The following is an 18,684-nucleotide window of genomic DNA, read 5'->3' as shown; positions in this document are numbered from 1 at the left end:
GACCTGTAGGTTGGCACCGCTACGGCCAGTCGAACCCCGGAGGGCTCCCTCATTTGGCGTTGATTAATGCCCGCGTCCCTTTGACACATGCCCAGGACACTTTGCGCTAGGAACACGCGGGACATGCGCAGCCGAGCCTGATGAGGTACGCGCTCCCATTGCGAACGTGCCAATTTCTGTGCCCGCAAAGCGCATGAGCACTTACACTCGTGACGCCCGACTCTATAGGCACAAACACCACACAGGGGCCCTGAGTGCCACTATGCTTTAAGGATTTTAGGCATAACCTCACTCTAAAAGTAGTAACCAATATGGGAACATCTTGCTTACTTTGATCTCGATGAACGGTAGCGGCCAGCCCACGCTCTTGACGTCGTCAAGTTGTGGTGTCAAAGACACGGCGCACCCGAGGAGCTCCGTCATACCGTAAACTGCAATGACAGGAACGCTAATTTTAATGCGGCTACCTTCTTTGCCTACAGCAAACATCTATCTATCTATCTATCTATCTATCTATCTATCTATCTATCTATCTATCTATCTATCTATCTATCTATCTATCTATCTATCTATCTATCTATCTATCTATCTATCTATCTATCTATCTATCTATCTATCTATCTATCTATCTATCTATCTATCTATCTATCTATCTATCTATCTATCTATCTATCTATCTATCTATCTATCTATCTATGTAACCATCTAGCCTCTTAGGCCAACACATTAGCCGAAGTTTCTTTCCAGCAAGAGCTACCGAGTATGTGATCAAGGTCCTGATGCCATCGTGTTCATTCCATGGTCGTCATCCTAGCTTCGTAGTTTGACTCTCGTCATGCTATCGTCCCGCCTACTATGTTGACCATCTCGCCTAAATTGTATAATATCTTCGGCCACTGGGTATTTGCCCATGGTATTGATGTAGCACAGTCGTTACATCGTCATAATTCCAGCTTCGCCATCTGACTCTCGTGAAGTCGTCGTCTTCACACCATCATCATCATGTAGTTGTCATGAATTCCTTGTCATACCGTCACCGTGATACCGTTGTGGTCGTTCCTCTACCGCTACTCAGACTTCGCCATCCGACATTCGTCATGCCGTCGTCGTCACACAATCGTTGTCATTGCGTCGTTGTTATGCATTTGTTCTCATACCATTGTCCTGCTACCGTCGTGTTCATTCAATCTTCGTGATTCAGCTCTCCTCAGCCGCCGTGATTGCTCAGTGGCTATGGCGTTAAGCTGCTGAGCACAAGGTTGCGGGATCGAATCCCGGCCACGGCGCCCGCATTTCGTTTGGGGCGAAATGCGGGCGCTGTGGCCCGCATTCAGGTGCAATTAAAGAACCCGAGGTTTAGGTGCACCTTAAAGAACCCCAGGTGGTCGAAATTTCCGGAGTCCTCCACTACGGCGTACCTCATAATCAGAAAGTGGTTTCGACAAGTAAAACCCCATAATTAAATTTTTTAAACTCTACTCATGCTTTCGTCGTCACGCCATCATCGCGACACAGTATTTGCCGTATCATTTTGTAAAAATCATGTCGTCATTGTCATTCGATTGCCATCATTCAAGCTTGGTTATTCGACTCTCATCCTGTCGTTGTTGTCACGCCTCCTACGTTGTAACAGTAGCGTAAGTTGTCTGTTAGCTTGAGCCACTAGGTAATGGTGGTGATGCAGTCGTAGTTGTTACATCGTCGTCATTCCAGCTTTGTCATTGAATTCTCGTCGTGCCGTCGCCCTGCCCTAGTCATCATACCCTTCATGCATTCGTTGTCATACCTTCATTGTTATGCCGTCGTGGTCATTCCATTGTCTTAATTTCAACTTCGTCATCCGAATCTCTTCGTGCTGTCATTGTCTTTGGGCCATCGTCGTCATGCTGTCGTTCGAACATCCTCGTCAATTCGGAAAAGTAATGTCATTATCTCCATGGCGGCATAATTATACTGCCTACGTCGCTAAATTGAGATGATTCCATCATGCTCATTCTATTGTAATTATGCTGTCGTCATTTAATCATAATACCGCCGTGGTCATCCCGTCATCGTCATTTCGTCACCGTCACTGCAGCTTTGCCATCCGGTTGTCGTCATACCGTGGTCGTCATGCCTGTTGCCGTCCTACACACATAGTCTCTTCCGTTGTCCTCATATTTGCGACATCACGTTGTCCTCGTTAAATTATCGTCATCATTTATGAATTGTTAGCTCGTCATCGTCACGCTGTCGTCGTCATACCCCATTTGCTGTTTAATCGATGACATTTCTATCGTCGTCACTGCGTCATCGTCATGCATTCGAAATCACGCCATCGGCCGCATTTTCTACTTTGGGAAACGAGTGCCACAGAAATGTGGCTGATACAGGACACAGTGACCACCGTATACAGCCGAAGCAGGAAAAGCCTCGTAATGATAATTATAGACCATAAATACACCTGACTTCATCAATGCGGCGTGTAGCTAGAATGCTTGCATGATAATCGCATTTACGTGGACAGTCATCGTGAGATAGGTTCCATCGTAATACTTTATTACTCAATCGAATGCGTGGTCCAGCGTGGCCACAGCGAAGCACCAGGGAGATGCTCGGTTTCCGCACGATGCCCTTCTCAGCGCTAGAACAGACCGGCGCGCCATGCATTTCGGATGCCACGCGCAGGCTTCGCGGTAGCGGCGCTAGATGGCGCCAAGTGTTTCAGCGCAGCGCTGAAGAGGAATCCTGCTGCAATATGCGCCTCATACATAACTCGTTTCGGTGGTGGCAATACGTTGTCGCCATATTGATACAATGCTAAATGCAGTACCGTCGACAGTTATTGTGAGATGGGTTTCGCTCAATTTTCTTTATTTTAGCTACATTAATTTCTTCTTTTATATATATTTAGGCCTATTTGTCCGGAGCAGCACGCAAGACAAGCCTAAAATTACCTGCTATCCTATAGTGATTATTTCTCTCTTTCAAGAGCGACGCATATTATCAACATGTCATCAGCATACGTTTCTTCCTCGTCTAATAACAGTTTGAATACTAACTGCGCTTCTGACTGCCCATTATATATTCCCAAGTATCGGACAAAATGGTCTAGAGCTGTAGCAAATTTCACACTATAAATCCTCGTCATGACTTCACACAACAGCGCAAACAAGGCGGCGCTAGTTTCTACAGTGGACATTCAAAGAAGCTGGTTCAGACTGAAGGACGCGGTTATGAAGATATGTAGGCTCCTCGAGCTGTATGCACATGCAAGAAATAGACACACCTGCAATGAAGGGTTGCATGGTACTTCTAGCTGCGCTTTCCCGTTAAGTGCTAAATTTGTCTTCAGTCATAATTTGATTCTTCAAAATTAGTCATTAAATCTTTCTAGAGATTGTTTATTCAGCGCATGGCTAGTCTGAATGCGCAATTATCGACCGCCCTTAAACACCCATGCGACGTGTTTATTTGGAGCGAATTTTTGTACACTTATTTGATCTAGTAAACGAAAGCTTTCAAAAGTTAAATTCAAAGCCCTGCAGTTACTGCGCAGTTTATTCAAAATACTTTTCTGAACTTAAAAAAATTATTCAAAAGTTTCTATTTTTGTAATAACTGCTCACAACTTCTTAGCTTTCTATTACGTATTAGCAAGCTGCAGCAAACATTGGATCAATAGACGGCAAAGTATGTGAGCGCAGTCTGCTTGCAATCCTTAAACAAAAGCATGTGGGCTTAATTCACAAACCACCCTGCAGTCTAAAAGGTAACTCAAAGTCGTATTTAATCCCTCCCCGATCCCCCGTTTTATTACAAGGGGGGAAACAGAAGTCGTTTATCGCGGAGGCAGAAATGGACCAATCAATATATTTTTGTAATTTCAAAGAATGTATCTCCCGCGAGTGCCTTTGTTCATTATGTGTGAAAGCTGAACATCCGGGTATTCGCACGCAAAAATCGAATGCCGTGGATTCAAAGCTTCGCTTCAAAAGCGAGAACAACATAGCCTTCTGCATAGAAAATATCTATTAGATGAGACAAGCCGAAGTACCCGCCGGTGAGACCAGCACCAATCTCTCCTCTATACACGGTCGCGTTTTGTCTCGTCGGAGCGACTGTGCGTTGGCGCGCTTGGTGGTTGTGGTAGCGCGTCCGTGATGGGAAATACGACATCGTTATCTCACAAGCCTGGTACGTGGTATTGCTTTGTCATTAAGTGCAAGAACTACCTCCAGAAGGTGCAACTCCGAAGCCTGCCCGTGAAATTGTGAATAAAGCCGAGCAATTGGCAAATAGACAAGCACAAAACTGTCCGCTGAATGAAATCGCGAATTATTTTTTTGTCGCACCTCTTCTATTTATTTATGTCGCGCGGTAAATAGAGGGTCAGTTAAATGCGCAGCGTTGGCTTAAAAACTATGGTGTTGCGCTGCTAAGCACGAGGTCGCGGGATCAAATCCTTGCCGCGACGGCCGTATCGGATGGGGCCGAAATGCAAAAACGCCCGTGCCCTGTGCATTGCGGGCACGTTAAAGAATCCCAGATGGCAAAAATTAATCCCGAGTCCTCACTACAGAGTGCCTCGTATTCAGTTCGTTGTTTTGGCTCGTAAAACTCCGGATGTAATTCATTTTTAAACTTTCTTCTTATACGGGCGCCCGGGCCACTCAATTGTGGCGCCTTTTCAGGATGAAGCCAATGATGTTCGCTGCCGCGTGAACTGAGAAAATATTCCGTAATAGTTACGTGCGAATTCAGAATTTTATTTTTAAGCGATGTAGCTACGGCACCGTATGCAGTTAAACGGCTTCATAACGAAGTGCTCTGGACGTGTAAAACCGTTCGTCTTACAGGTTATATTTAGCAAATTTCGCGCACCATACCGCTCACAATCGAGCAAGCCGAGTAGAATCAACTGAATAAGTCATTTGTTTACCGAGAATTAAAGAAAGGCTTGTTGAGATAGCCGGCTCATTTTTGTGCATGCATCGTATGACAAAATGCGCGACTGCTGCCGCTCTTAATGCACCGAGGTTCACGGCATACCCCGCAGCGAACCTCGGTGGCGACGAAAGGTAAATCTCCATACCATCGAATGCTGCTGTCGCCTCCCTTGCCGTCGAAAGTCTTGGTTTGTTTATTAGAGCTCCTTTATCATTGTAGCCTTTGTTTACTATTCGCCTCCATCCCGCTCAATACGTGGATTCGAGGACGTCGTGGGTCGTCCTTTTCGATCACATTATCACGTCGTCACTACGGTGACGCTCATTCTTCATCCGTCGCTCCCGCTGCAGTTTTACAGCAAGCAGCGCACGAGTTCAGCGCTTTCTGGAGCAGTGCAGCAACACTGTGACACTCGCTGACACTGGCACGTTCGTCAAGTGTGTCGGTAGCGCTGAAGTAAACGCAGACCGCTGCACAGTGGCGTCTATGAAGGCCAGTGGCGGCTCCGCTATACGTATAGTTTGTTGTAAACCAACAGATCAGCTGCCGGTGGCACAGCCAGATTTCGTCGTTGCATAGGCAAAGTCGTTGTAGTGGTCTTCGTTGTAAAGTGGTTTACGTCCACACAGCGTGACCATTGGCGCGCACACAGTGCGAAAATACCTACGACCAGCATTGTTAAACGGCAGCGCTATAGCTGAACGCAAGGTGCAGAAACCCTGCGGATTCTTTTTTTTTATATGAAGGTGAGGAGAACACAAGATTGATGTTTTTTTTTCGTTAACGTTTAAAGGTACTTGCGTTTTGCGATGTGTAATGTTGTGAACCGCGCTTGTGCTTTCTTATGTCTGTACTCTAGAGTGGAATTGTTTCGCGTAATAAGACAGAGAGTCAGAACGCTATTGCTAAAAAAGATTGCCCGCTGTGGCCGAACAATGCATTTGACGCATGTCCTGACGCCGTCTGTTTCAGATCAGGAAGAATGCCACCTCTTTTCCGTGCCACAATTATCTTTCTTTTCCCTGTTTTCGTCGTATAGTAAGGGTTACTTACTCCAAATACAGAGGAACAAACCTTGCATGATCCCCGGCAGGTGAAGCTTCTGAACGACACTTCGCAGGGCGGATGAGGTCAGTGTACTGCCACCGACAATCACTTTTGTGAGGCTGCTCGCGTCCACTTGCTCCGTAAGTGGGCATTGATCCAACTTGTGAAAGATTGTTGGATACAAAATGGTCATCGTCGGCTATTGTGCAAAAAAGAAGGAAATTGTTAGTGCAAAAGTCTGAAAGCATGCGTATTATTTTTACTTACTGTATCTGCGTGGACTTTCACGACCACGTGTTTTTATGACCATCACCTCTTTTCGTGACTATGCGCTTGGTCATGAATATTATCGCCATTATATTCTTACCGATCGCTTACTTTCTTCAGGTTTTGAAGCGGTAATACTAAAAATGAAGCTAAGAAAAGCAAGGCACCTAATTTGACTTTTTTTTTCTCTTAGAATCCCACTGGGCCTGAATTTTTTTCGGCTAAACCAAATTTTTCAGTATACCCTGTCGCAACTAGCATATTTGTAACCATTGAATTAGATGACTCAAAAAGGCGGTAATTACTTGCACGCGAACACAATATGCATATTCAACTAACCAACAAATTATTCCTAATTAAGTCTATGGCCGATTGCCTTTACGACACATACAACACAATAGACATTATTCACTTTCTTTATCATGTAGCGAGCACCGTGGTCACTCTGAGCACACAATGCTTGTTTGGCGGCCAGGCTTTGATGGAACATTTTCAAACATATAAAGCGCGAAATAGTAGGTTGTTATCGTGCTTAAATACTAAAGCGGTGCATGATAAATGTGTTGCGCTTTATACCGCCAGGATAACATAGTGACATTTTTCGAATTTACAAAACAAATAAAGAAAATGGTTAATGCGAAGCATATCGTAATGCCACGATAACGCGTAGCCATCATTTACAAGAGAAACAGAAAGGCAATTAAAAGGCATGAAAAACTCGTAGCGTCTTAAAATTCAACAATAACTGATAACTTTATTTCGCGAGGCAAAGGAACCGAACGATTGAAATGCAAGCACAATTTACTCATAGTTGCCTGAACGTATACACCATTTCCTGATTTCTTTCTTTATATTTTGCTTTGTGCTTACGGTATAAAATTTCACACAGAGCTTAATAAATAACATTAGCACATAAGAAATTATGAGCTTGATTTTTTTTACAAAGGTTGGTAAACACTCGTGGCTTAACGTATCTTACCATTTTTCTTAGAGTAATGCTCTCAATAAAAGGCACCTTGTATTGACGAGTCATGCATTGTTTCGTGAGCACACGAATGAAAAAGCTCATCAACTTCAAGTATACCTTGCGCTTCATATCTCTGTGCTAGAGTCGTTTCGCCTGATGCTGCAGTACGAGTTATGCTTCTTACTATTCATTTAATTATGTGTTTGATCTTGTGTATTTTTATTTCAAAACAAGTGCCGTACGGAGTGATGCCATATGTTAATAACGATTCTGCCACTGCCTAATACGGGATCAGTTTTAAGCTTTCCTGAATTTTTAAAAATCGCCTGTTGCTCATAGCATAATTCGAGTTATTGGGCTAGGTTATTCAGAGAGGCGAACAATACTTGTACGAGAATCGTAAACCAATAATGAACTGATTAGGAAAAAGCACTAATAAACTTCCACTGAATTATTTTACGGCGCATATTGCAATGTTCGAATTGTAGGCGGTGAGTTTCTAGGGCGTACCCACTTAGAAGGAATTTACACTGACGCCAGTTTGGAGATATGCGCCCTCAAACACGCCGTAAATATGCCCAGTTGTTTCACGTACTTTTTAGGAGGACGCTCTTTTATGCATTAAGGCACAAAAGTAATTGGAAAGCCCATGTATTTCGTCCTAAATGTTATAAAATAGCATGTCAGAACTGGTGTCATCCTGTAGATTCGTTTCAAATGGATACGTCTCGCTAACTCACCAGATAAAATTAGGTAATTTTAATATGCGCTGTAAAGTAATGAACTAAGAAATTACTTAGTTAACTTACGTTAATTAGTTTGACATGTGTTTCGATTTCTCCTGCTGGTAATGTCCGCCTCGTGAAGTAATCCAGCTGAAGGACAAGAATTATGCTATCTGCGATATGCGATTTTTAAAATTGCGCAAAACTTATAGATGATCACCACCTATATCGAGAGTTTCACATTCAATGGAGCTTTACCTGCTGAGGGGTTAAAGCTCGATAATTGCAATGATTAAAGGAACTAAACGGCAAAGTTCGCCTGCTCGCAGTTATTATCCTGTGGGCATTCCTAAAACATAATAACTTTATCTTCGTCCGATTTAAATAAATTTGGTTTTGCTTACACCATTCCACAACCTCAGATACATCTGCTTGATGTTTGATCATCCGCTTGATCAATTTGATACTTATCTGCGGAATGAGCTGCTCATATTTCACAGTACTATGTAAATGAGTAGTGCATTCATTAAATTATTTGAATGAGCACATTTATGTTATTTTGGACAAATAATCAGCCGTAGTCACCCTAATTACTGCCGCGCCTCCAGAATTCCTAATCAAACTCCTTCCCGTTAGGCGTGGAATCAAATCTGTATCCATTTTGAATGTCACACCGTCCATATTGCCAAGATAATTCTTTTTGAGTCTTGGTGAAGTTTTCATTACCATCATTTTTTTTTTCATTCCTAACCGCCTTCCTCTTGGAAAGTCATTGATCTCTGATATGTGGGCGATGTGCACTGATATGTGGGCGATACCACATTTTTGTACGAATTACAAACTTCAGTCACTTGCTCACAATGTTCCCCTAACACTCAACAAGCACCAAAATACTGCTGGATATAGTAGAAGGCAGCTTCGAACATATGTTGTGCAATTGTAACTAAATAAAGGATCCAGCGTATTGTGAGTTACCATTTGGTTTGATATCGTGTTTCTGGCCTATTGTGTATTGTTATGTACAGAGTGTTTGCGATTGCTTATGTATCGTGTTGTAAGACATAGTTTTTTTTATATTGTGTTTTCATGCCTACTGACTGCGTACAGTGCATTTCAAATTGTTATTTGAGAATGAACTTCAAATTTGTGTCTTTTCGTTGCCTGTTCTCAACTTTGTTTCTTTATTTCAATACTTAATTTGCTGTTCTTTGGCGTATCTTGTAAAAGTGATTTCTTAAACTGAAATCGTGTTTGATTCCATTGCTTGCGATTATACCTGTTCTTTTTTTTTTATGTGTCTTGTCTGCTATGCCTTGTAACGGCTTCCTGCGCCTTTTGTCAAGCTGCTCTAGCAGCTTTTAGCCAGGAAGCCGTCGAGATGCTTCTGGGAAATAAATTGAATTGAAATTGAAAATTGAAAACTGAGCATGCACGAGTGCCGTAGACAAACCATTTCAGATTGCATATGCATAATTGCTGAACAAATTAGTCTCCGAGGCTATGCGAGCGCATGGCAAGTTTGCTTTCCTGCACCCGCGTAGTGTACCACGGCACTTTAACTATGAAACTCGGTGCGGTTAGAACAAACGACATGACGAAGGTGACGGGTCAACCCTTTGGCTAAATTTAGGCTGTGGCAGTGACATAGGCAACTTAAACTTCCCGCGGAAGCGTAATGATTGCAAGAACAAACTGGGCAGACATTCAACGTCATCGCAGGAACGACGTCCTATCTTTCCCGAGCCTTCTGCAGTGGCCCGGAGAATCGCACTTTTTTATTCCTGCCAAAGTGCCGGGGTGTCCTACAAATAATGGCGAGGTCGGCAGTGCAGAAACCGGCAGTCTACTGCGAAATGAAATGGCAAAAGCAACGTCGCCCGCTAGGCAGCCGCCATATCCCCGAGGTACCGGAGCAAAGCTTCCGGAAGAACCTCTTGAAGCGCCCCCTCTCGGCGGCAACATGTAACACATCAGGCCAGGCACTCCTCTGAGCCCACCACAAAGCTTTCTAGTGCACTGTAGTTTAAAAAGGTCCATTCGATTGAGCCAAGTCTCTCTGCACCTTTTGCATCTATTCACGGTGCACTGCATCTAGGCTTTGGATTCCCCGAGGTGCAGCGGTGCACCCTGCACCACCGTTGCTCGACTGAACGGGATGCAAGGCAAGGTGCCTCCGCAGTGCAGTGCACCATTGAACCTTGTAGTGAGGGGGTGCAGCCCCGCACACCATAACTGGCAACCCCTGCACATTTTTCTGAATCGAACAAACCTGAAGTATAGCCGTCTTTTGAACTTCTATGCCGCCGCGCGGGCTCACCACCTTTCTTCCTTACCCGCGGCCTCCGCCGCCCGTCTGCCTTTTCCCATTGGACTACCGCCATCACGTGACAGCGCGCGCTTTTCCATATTCTGTTTTTTTTTTATCCAAAAAAAAGCGCGCGTTTTCTGTAGTGTTTCCGGCGTTATTATCGATGCAAACAAATGAATACGCGTTGTAGTGTACATAGTATGTGGTTTATGCGGTGACGGTATCTTCCGTCCTGAGCCATCGTTCAGAATAAAGCACTTCCTTCGCACTGTTTTGAATTTTCGTCATGAGTTGCCGCACCTACGGTTGCCCTAATCGTTTCAGTGAAGGAAAAAAATTGCATTGTATACTGCCGTCCGGCAAGCATGTTGTAGAGCGAAGAAACATGTGGATGCACTGGATCAGTCGCGCCAATTTCGACGGGCCGCCATCCGAGCGCGTTTGTGTGGTTTCTAGGATGTTCCAAATAATATAGCGTATCCCAGCCATTTCAAGCTTTCACGCTGCGCGATTTTACCTCAGTTGTCGCGCGCTCCTTCGTTGTGTAGCATGTCGACGCAGCTTTCCTTCCTTATGCATTAATGTGCACTTTTTTTAATCAGTAAGCATTATTTGGCGGACACCACAGGAAAATTTGTCCATCACGCTAAAAGTGTAGTGCCTCTTATCGCCACGAAAATTTGTAATTTGCGAAGACACTTAATCGTTCTCATAGCGTAAATGTACACGATTATTAGCTGTATAAACGATGAGGAACAATTGAAACAAAAAAGGAAAATGGTCAATGAGGTTACCCATGTGATACATAGGGCTCCAGAGAAAATGCTAGGGGAAATGAAGAGTAGGGGTGGGCCAACCTGACAAACTAAACTTTGCATTTGGCCAATTTAAATTTGGGGGCTAGCCAACTTGAAATTTGGAGGTGGGCCAGCTTAAATTTGAGGATGTGCCAGCTTTATTTTGTAGCTTGACCAATTGAAATTTCTGGGTGGGCCAACTTGAAATTAGGGGTAGGGCCAACTTAAATTTCAGGATAGGCCAATTGAAATTTGAGGTTGGACCTTTTGTATTGGGCCATCCTAAATTTAGAGGTGGGACAGCTTGCAATTTGAGGGTGAGCGAAGGTGAGGGCGTGCGCTAGCTTGAACGTTGAGGGTGGGGCAACTTGAAATTTGGACGTGGGGCAACTTTCAATTTAGGGGTGGCAAAACTGAAATTTGGGGGTGGGCCAACTTGAAATTTGAGGGTATGCATACTTTGACAACTACCGTAGCGTTTCTGCATACTTTTTGATATAAACGGGGTAATACTCATAGACTAAAATTCGTATTTTTGAAATCTTGTGTGTTTGGCCGTGGAAAAGAATACAGCCTCAATGAAACTGCTAGAATACTCAAGAAATAGATCAGACTTGCACGAGATAATGCTATCGCAACAAAAAAAAATGATGTTTCAACTTTGAAAATTCTGTAGGAAACTCTGCTAATTGGATAAAAATTTACGATATCCTGAGTTAGTTTTTTTTCTTCATTAATGTGTATACGCGACGAATCGTTTGCGGGGCGTATGATGTTTATTTCATGTAGGACGTTGTTTGTCTTTCGTGCATTATTTAGCATCATTTTTTGGGTGACCAATTTGAGCCTGTCATTATGCGCGATTTCGGTAAAAAGAAGCTGAAACCGGACGTGGTATCCAGTATGCCTCAAGGTTAACAGCCAGAGCTCACTGTCAGTACCATAATAATAAATTATAATGATTATTGTAAGGCTCAAGGCGAAGCCATCATGCTCGAATATCAGATGTGGCTTCAATCACCGCCTTAACTTCAGTTCACCTTAACGATGTAACTGTATAACTGAGCAGTTGCATTCGGCGATACTGAAAACAGATTTGTAGCTTCTATTTCTGATGAACTCTTTGAGGCAGCTGTGCTTCACAGCTACTTGCGATGATTCAAAAATCGCACTCAACGAAAACCCGTACAAAGAGGCGCGTACGTGTGCGACCACACTATACCTATCGTAACTCCAAAGCATCCATTTTTTTACATGTTCTTTCCCTTAAATTTTCGTTAGTACGGCTTTTTCTTGTTCTCAGGATTGAAATAAGGCTCTCGGTTGTAATTACCGTTCAACAGGAAACAAATAGGAGCTACAACAAAAGCGCCAAACTAAAAAGTTTTCATCCCGTTCACATTAACGCGTGGTGTCGTCTGCTACACTTCAGCGGACAAGGGGACGCCACAATCGAGGGGCGAGAGCTCGCGAAGAGACACGAGCGCGAAGCGGAGGAGGGCGGCGGAGATGGCGCTATTTTTATTCATTCAGGGGGTTTTTGTGCGACACGCTGGCCAGGTGCTATTTCTGTACCCTCTGCTTCCGCCATCTCTGCATTTCTCTTTCTCCCTTGTATCTCGAGATGTGTTGAATACGCACGCCTTTTTGGTGCCACAGCAAGTATGGAACGAATTTGCTACCGCTGTTATCCTGGCAACTGATCTCCCTACGCACTGCAGTTTTAGTTGATGCTGCCACTGCCTGCGCTTCAGCGCACGCCTCTAGGAGATGGCAGGGCACGGAAGGGCCCCTTTAAGATATGCCCGCGCCCAATAAGTGGTCAGAGAAGCCTGCAGCTTCCACAGTTCTTCACAGAACAACTGAAACAGACAATAGAGAAGTGTCTTGATCTTTAAAAAAATTGTGAGACCTGTTCAAGATTTCGTCAGTTGTGGCTCTTGTTCATGACACAAGTCTTCTAAATTTGGAATTTGTTCTTGTGCGAATTATGTTTTTATTTATTTATAGAATATGCCTCCAGAACGCCCCTTCAAAGTGGGCATGAAATGGTTGGGGAGCTTATATAAGTGATGCAGGCCATAAGATAACTTTCCAATGGCTTCCAAGTCACTGCAGGATTATCGGCAATGAACAGGCCGATAAAGCTGACCGTTCAGCCCATACTGAGGAGCACCACGTACCAATTCTACTATCCAGAACTGATGCAGCACGGTAGCTCCACCTGCTTGCTCGGCAGTACACCATGTCACATTGTAATGACCCCCTTTTAAGAAATACGCGACTGTACTCACTTGATCCAACATTAAGTCTTCGAGCGCCATCCCAGCTTCGCCGTGGAGATGCCACACTTTTGCATGGACTGTGGTTGGGCGTTGCCTTGACCAAAGCCTATGCGTTTCGCATAGGGATGACCGACACCCCAACCTGTGACCACTGCGGCCATGAAGAATCAATTGGCCATATTTTGTGCGCCTGCCCACAGTACGGTCCATAGAGGGAATGCCTTCGCCACGAACTTGACCAACTGGACGACCAACCGCTATCCGAAAAAAGAATTCTACAACATCGAAGGTGGCTAACGTCACAGAAGAAGGCCGTGCAAGCTCTATTGAGCATTTTCCGATCTACCGGCCTTTGCGAAAGCCTTTAACTGGAACGCCTTTTGTGCGTGTATCTCCATGTGTGCGTATTTCTTTTTTTCTTTTTTTAGCGTTTTCCTTTCTGTCATCTTTCTAACCCCTATCCTCCATCCCCAGTGTAGGGTAGCAAACCGGAGACTCATATATGGTTAACCTTCCTGCCTTTCCTCTTCATCCTCTCTCTCTCTCTCTCTCATAAGCACAATATAATTTAGAAGGCACAAAAGAAAATAAACTGCAACAGAATTCAATACGGCACATGAATTTATAATCTGTCGCCCTCAATAAGGATCAAAGAAAAAAAAGACTGCTGAAGCACAAGAAGAAGATTTAGGAAGATATCGGTTAGGAGTGATCCTTCTTTTGAAAAAGGAATTCAGAGCCTTGTTGCACACATATGCAACCTTGCAAATGGTAGCTTGCGTTCTTGGATGATAATTTATTTTGTGAAAACGCATTGTTCACGCGGAAGAACAGTGCTAGTACAAGGAAAATTACCGTGTTCGCTAATTATCTTCAACCAGCGCCAAGTGCGCTGATGTCACAGCTGTTTTTCATTGTCGGTTCTTGCTCTTTTTACGTTATTCACACATTCGAAATGTCCTACAACTGTACATACCTTATATTTTTCTACGGCTCGCAGAATTACATCGACCTCTGGCGAAGGAAGCAGAACAACCTTGCAACCATGTCCAAGAGAGAAAAGGCATAACGAGAATCCACCGGTTTGCATAATCGGTGGCGTGCAGAGAAATACAGAGCCTTCATCAAATAGGGGTGGGCTGGTATGTCTGAAAAGAAATGAAGCACGAGCATGTCCTGGCCACTGCTTAATCATTTTATCTCCTAGCAGTGTTTTTTAAACGAAAAGGCTTGTCCACCCTGCCCAGCTTACAGACGCTCAAGAACCCGAGCTGGTTGAAATTAATGCGGAACCGTCCAATGCGGCGTTGTTCAGAACCCAGTGGGGAGTGTCACGACATTAAACTCCGCAATTTAATTTTCAACTTCCAAACTAATAAAGATGTTTCGTATATGGCTTTATAGACAGCCCTTTACGATTCAAATGCTAACACATTGAGCGAAATAGTATGTCCGTCGCTCGGCTCTATGACCATGATGAAGAAACGGTGGTATTTATTTACGGAGTGAAAACGTCACGGGTAATTTCACCAGAAAAAATATAATTCGACGTGTTACGTGGCTAAATAAAGGTGTGATTATGAGGCACGCCGTAGGTGGTAGGCTTCGGAATAATTTTGCCCGCCTGTATGTTTGTTCTTTTTTGGGGGGGGGTGAGTAAAAGTAAATAGAGCAGTTGTAACGGTTGGCTGAGAATGGCTGCCCCCTTTTTCTTTGTCAATATTATACAGGTTAAAAAACTTAAGAAGTCTGCAACTTCTGCCAATAAGTACCAATACTTAATTAGAACATGATGAGCGAATTTCCATCTCCCGCCTTCCCCTTGTTTTCCCTTAAATAGAACATGTGACAGATGAAGAGTAAAAGGGTTCTATAACACGTTCCTAAATCAAAGTGCAGGAATGTTTTCGCCTTTCGCCCGGATAAAAATGTGGGTGCCGTGGCCGGGATTCGATCAGCAACCTCGAGCTCAGCGTTAAAGCCATTAAGCTACACCGTCCGGTCCTAACTGCATCGAGGGAATTAACCTTCTGATTGTTTCCTCAAAACGCATGTTTATTTGATTCCTTGCCAAACGAGTCGTAATGGGCCATAGCGTTGCTGGTGCTGCAGTTTCAATAGATAAGTTGGTAGGTTGTCGCTCGCAAATACAGCCGTAGAATGAAGGACCAAAACTTATTGCAATAAATTCAGTGATTAGACATGGAAAGCGTCGGTTGAATTAGACATATAGACTGAAGCTGTTCATCTTAAGACTGAGTAAATAAAGGCCTACATTTCGGATGAACTGTTCAGGTTCACGGCAAGCTAAGGTGGATCTTAATGCATGCAGCGCTTCTGTTTGTCATGAATTTCGGACGACTCAATGTCGCATGGCGCTTTCAGGTGAATCAAGGGGTGGCAATGCAGACAATGGCCTGTATAGTGGACTCTTAATTCTTCTCGCCATGTTACCAAAATTACCAAGGGAGTGGGGTAGATATTAGTTTTTTTCACAAGCGCCTATTACGAAAAATATGCTCCGCATAACCTGGACGAAGTTCGTTTTTGTGCTGCAAAAATTTGTCATGTCTATTTCACCCACAATAAGTTTGTTACTAAACTACGGGAGAATACACGCAGAATTTTCTCTGTTGTCATCCAGTCATTTTTCTTGTGTCTGTGTGTGAAGGCATTTGAAAGGTTTAAGCCCCACTGCCTGCTGAAACATTCCCAGTTTAGTCGTCACCCGCACGTATAAACTAAGGTGAAACCTTGCGGTAAAGGCTTTACACCACCTTGACTTATATATGGTGTTCTAAACCACCTAAATTATCCAACGTTTGCTCGTCAGTAATCGCGACATTTTTGGCAACATTGCGGGTAAAGTTGCAAAAATTTGCCGATTTGTCTGGCTCAGTTAAGCGACACGCTCTAAAGAAACTTACGCTGCCTCCAAAATTCATTCAATTCCTCGTGAGCGCGCTTTGTTTACTTAAAGGTGTTCCTATTCGAGCACTGAAAGTCCTCGTTAAAGTGGAGTTCGAAATGTTTTTGGTACAAATATGGTTAAGCTAACGTGTAGTGGGCCCAGTGTTCGATAAAACAAAGTTGAAAGAACTTGTGACGACAAAGTGCAATACACATTGTCACAAGTAGCATTATCTTCCAGAGCTAACACTGTAGTGCATATAGTATGGCCTACAACGCCTCGTATGGTGACTGCGAAAGTGAGGAGACCCTTCAATGCATTTTGTGTGACCGTCCTCACTACATTGTAGGGAGACGATCCCTCTCAATTACCCTAGTTCGCCTTTGTCAAAGACCATTATAACAGCAAATCGTTTTGGAATACCGACCTCTTAAGCCATTGCAGCTGAGGGCGACAAAGGCAGTGCTACAGTTTTTATTCAAAACAGACCTAAGCAAGCGGATGTAGGCTGAATTTGTATTCGTTGTGCTGCACATGATCATGTGTTGTGATAATGTGCGGTGATAGTTACTGGCTGAGATAGCGTTTCCGGGCTCCTTGTTTCGCTCTCTCAACTTTTTTGTCTATCTACCCCCCCCCCTTTCCCCATTCGTCAATGCAGTGTATAGCAAATCGCATTTTGTGTTGTGGAAACCTTTCTGCCTTTACCCTTTCGTCTGTCTCTCTCTCTCTATATATATACGGGGCGTCCCAGATCTCGTGCATAACGTTAATAAAAAGAATGTTTGCCTTGATCATGAATAATTAGTTGTAATGTTGAATAACTAGCTTTTTTTAATTATTCTGCTTAAGATACATGTGTCTATTCAATGTTTTACAATATATTAGAAAACATGAATTTCAATTATTCGCGGAGTGCTATGACAGCGGTCGGAGGCATTGCTCGGGAGAACTAACTCTGATCAATTCCGTTGTCCTCCTCCTCAATGCCGCTGCGCACTGCATCGGCTTCGCGCTTCACGCGGAATAGACATCTATGCGTATGGTTTTTCTTTGCGGCTCAGACATGTGTCGTATTTATTGAATAAATCAGGTCGCGTATAGCAATAAAGGGCTAGGCTATCCATTTAACAGGGCAAAATTTAATTAGGCTCTTTGGTGTTCTTTTCCATGCCGCTTCGGCGTTCCATCGATGCTGTTCGATTGTAGGCTATCGTGCCACGTGTTACAAGTCCACGCTAAAGTGTATTTCTTGCACCCACAACTCTCTATCTCGCCTCCCCCCTTCCCCACATCCACCCATCATTCCATAGCGTATAGAGTCGTATAGAGTGCTAAGCAATGAGAATAATTCAGAGAGAATTATAGAGAATCGTAATCATTTCTTGCGCACAGTTGAATGAACTTGAACTTGGAGAAACATGATTTATGCGTGTCTATTAGTAAGCTTATACGAAAGCCAAGTCATGTATCTGTGATTGACAAATTTGTACAGCGGGCAGGGCCATCCGAAGTACTTCCATTTTCGCAATCGAATACAAGATAATTCGCTGCCACAAAATAAAAAACATAACTAATTAAATAAAGACAGGAAAAGAAAGAAAATAAATGGTGCACCAATGATTATTTTTCACAGCACTATATGTTATCTCGATAAGATATCAGTAAACGCTCTCCCCGGAAAGAAAAAGGTATATATGGACGAAAACCGCACTGAGTTCACGCAAGATGCGTTTCGCCAAGGTGTACCGGTAAGCGTACGAACAGAACGGAGCTGGGGGGGGGGGGGGGAGGTATTCTGTAAGTATCACTGTCCACCTTGAAGACAGGTCCATTTCGTCTGCTGCTGAAGTTCTGATTGGCTATGAAAGGATAGTCCAGACATAGGCCTTAACGAAATAAATAAATAAAGCTAGGTAATTAAGGGAAAATGAGACATCTACCCGCCTAATCGTAGCAATTGCTACAAAGGAAACCCATACGGGTTCCTGGAAAGAAAAGCCTCACAGTTGAAGAAAAATTCTTACTGGTCAGGACGAATTTTTCTCGCGCATTTCTTGTCCGCGCAAGCTCTCGCCTGCGTTCTAACTGCACCTCTGTAAGGCCAAATCAAAACGCGCTAAACATTCTGCACGCGCTCGCTTACCCGCGAGTTCATACTCGAAGGACCGCTCAGCGGCGTACAATTGGACAGTAATGTTTTCATTTTATAGACTCATTTCATACACTCGTGAAGTGGCATCACCATCTCCACATTTGCTGCGCCGTCACATGCGCAATGACACACGCACTAGGCGTAACTTTAATCAACCAGAGCCGCCGAGCCACCGTGGCGTTAGGGAAGAATGCTAGTCTCGCGCCCCGAAGGCACTGGTTTGATTCCCACCCAGCTCAAATATCCTTCTTGATGTGCTTTGTTTACAGAAATCTCGCTGGGAACATTGACGT

At 43.8% G+C, this 18,684-nt stretch overlaps 1 protein-coding gene across 1 annotated transcript in view; it reads right to left on the bottom strand.

The window, feature by feature from the left end:
- Positions 1 to 18,684, bottom strand: part of LOC142571829 (uncharacterized) — an 87,190-nt gene that overhangs the window by 47,740 nt on the left and 20,766 nt on the right. The window contains exons 4-5 of the mRNA XM_075680875.1: positions 6,004 to 6,175; positions 331 to 431 (exon numbers count right to left, since the gene is read on the bottom strand). Coding sequence (XP_075536990.1) covers positions 331 to 431; positions 6,004 to 6,175 — 273 coding nt within the window. The remainder of the gene's footprint in view (positions 1 to 330; positions 432 to 6,003; positions 6,176 to 18,684) is intronic.

This window comes from Dermacentor variabilis, chromosome 1 (genome assembly GCF_050947875.1).
Source record: "Dermacentor variabilis isolate Ectoservices chromosome 1, ASM5094787v1, whole genome shotgun sequence".
Taxonomy (NCBI): domain Eukaryota; kingdom Metazoa; phylum Arthropoda; class Arachnida; order Ixodida; family Ixodidae; genus Dermacentor; species Dermacentor variabilis.
The sequence above is the reverse complement of the archived record's forward strand: the minus strand, read 5'-3'. Positions and strand labels throughout refer to the sequence as shown.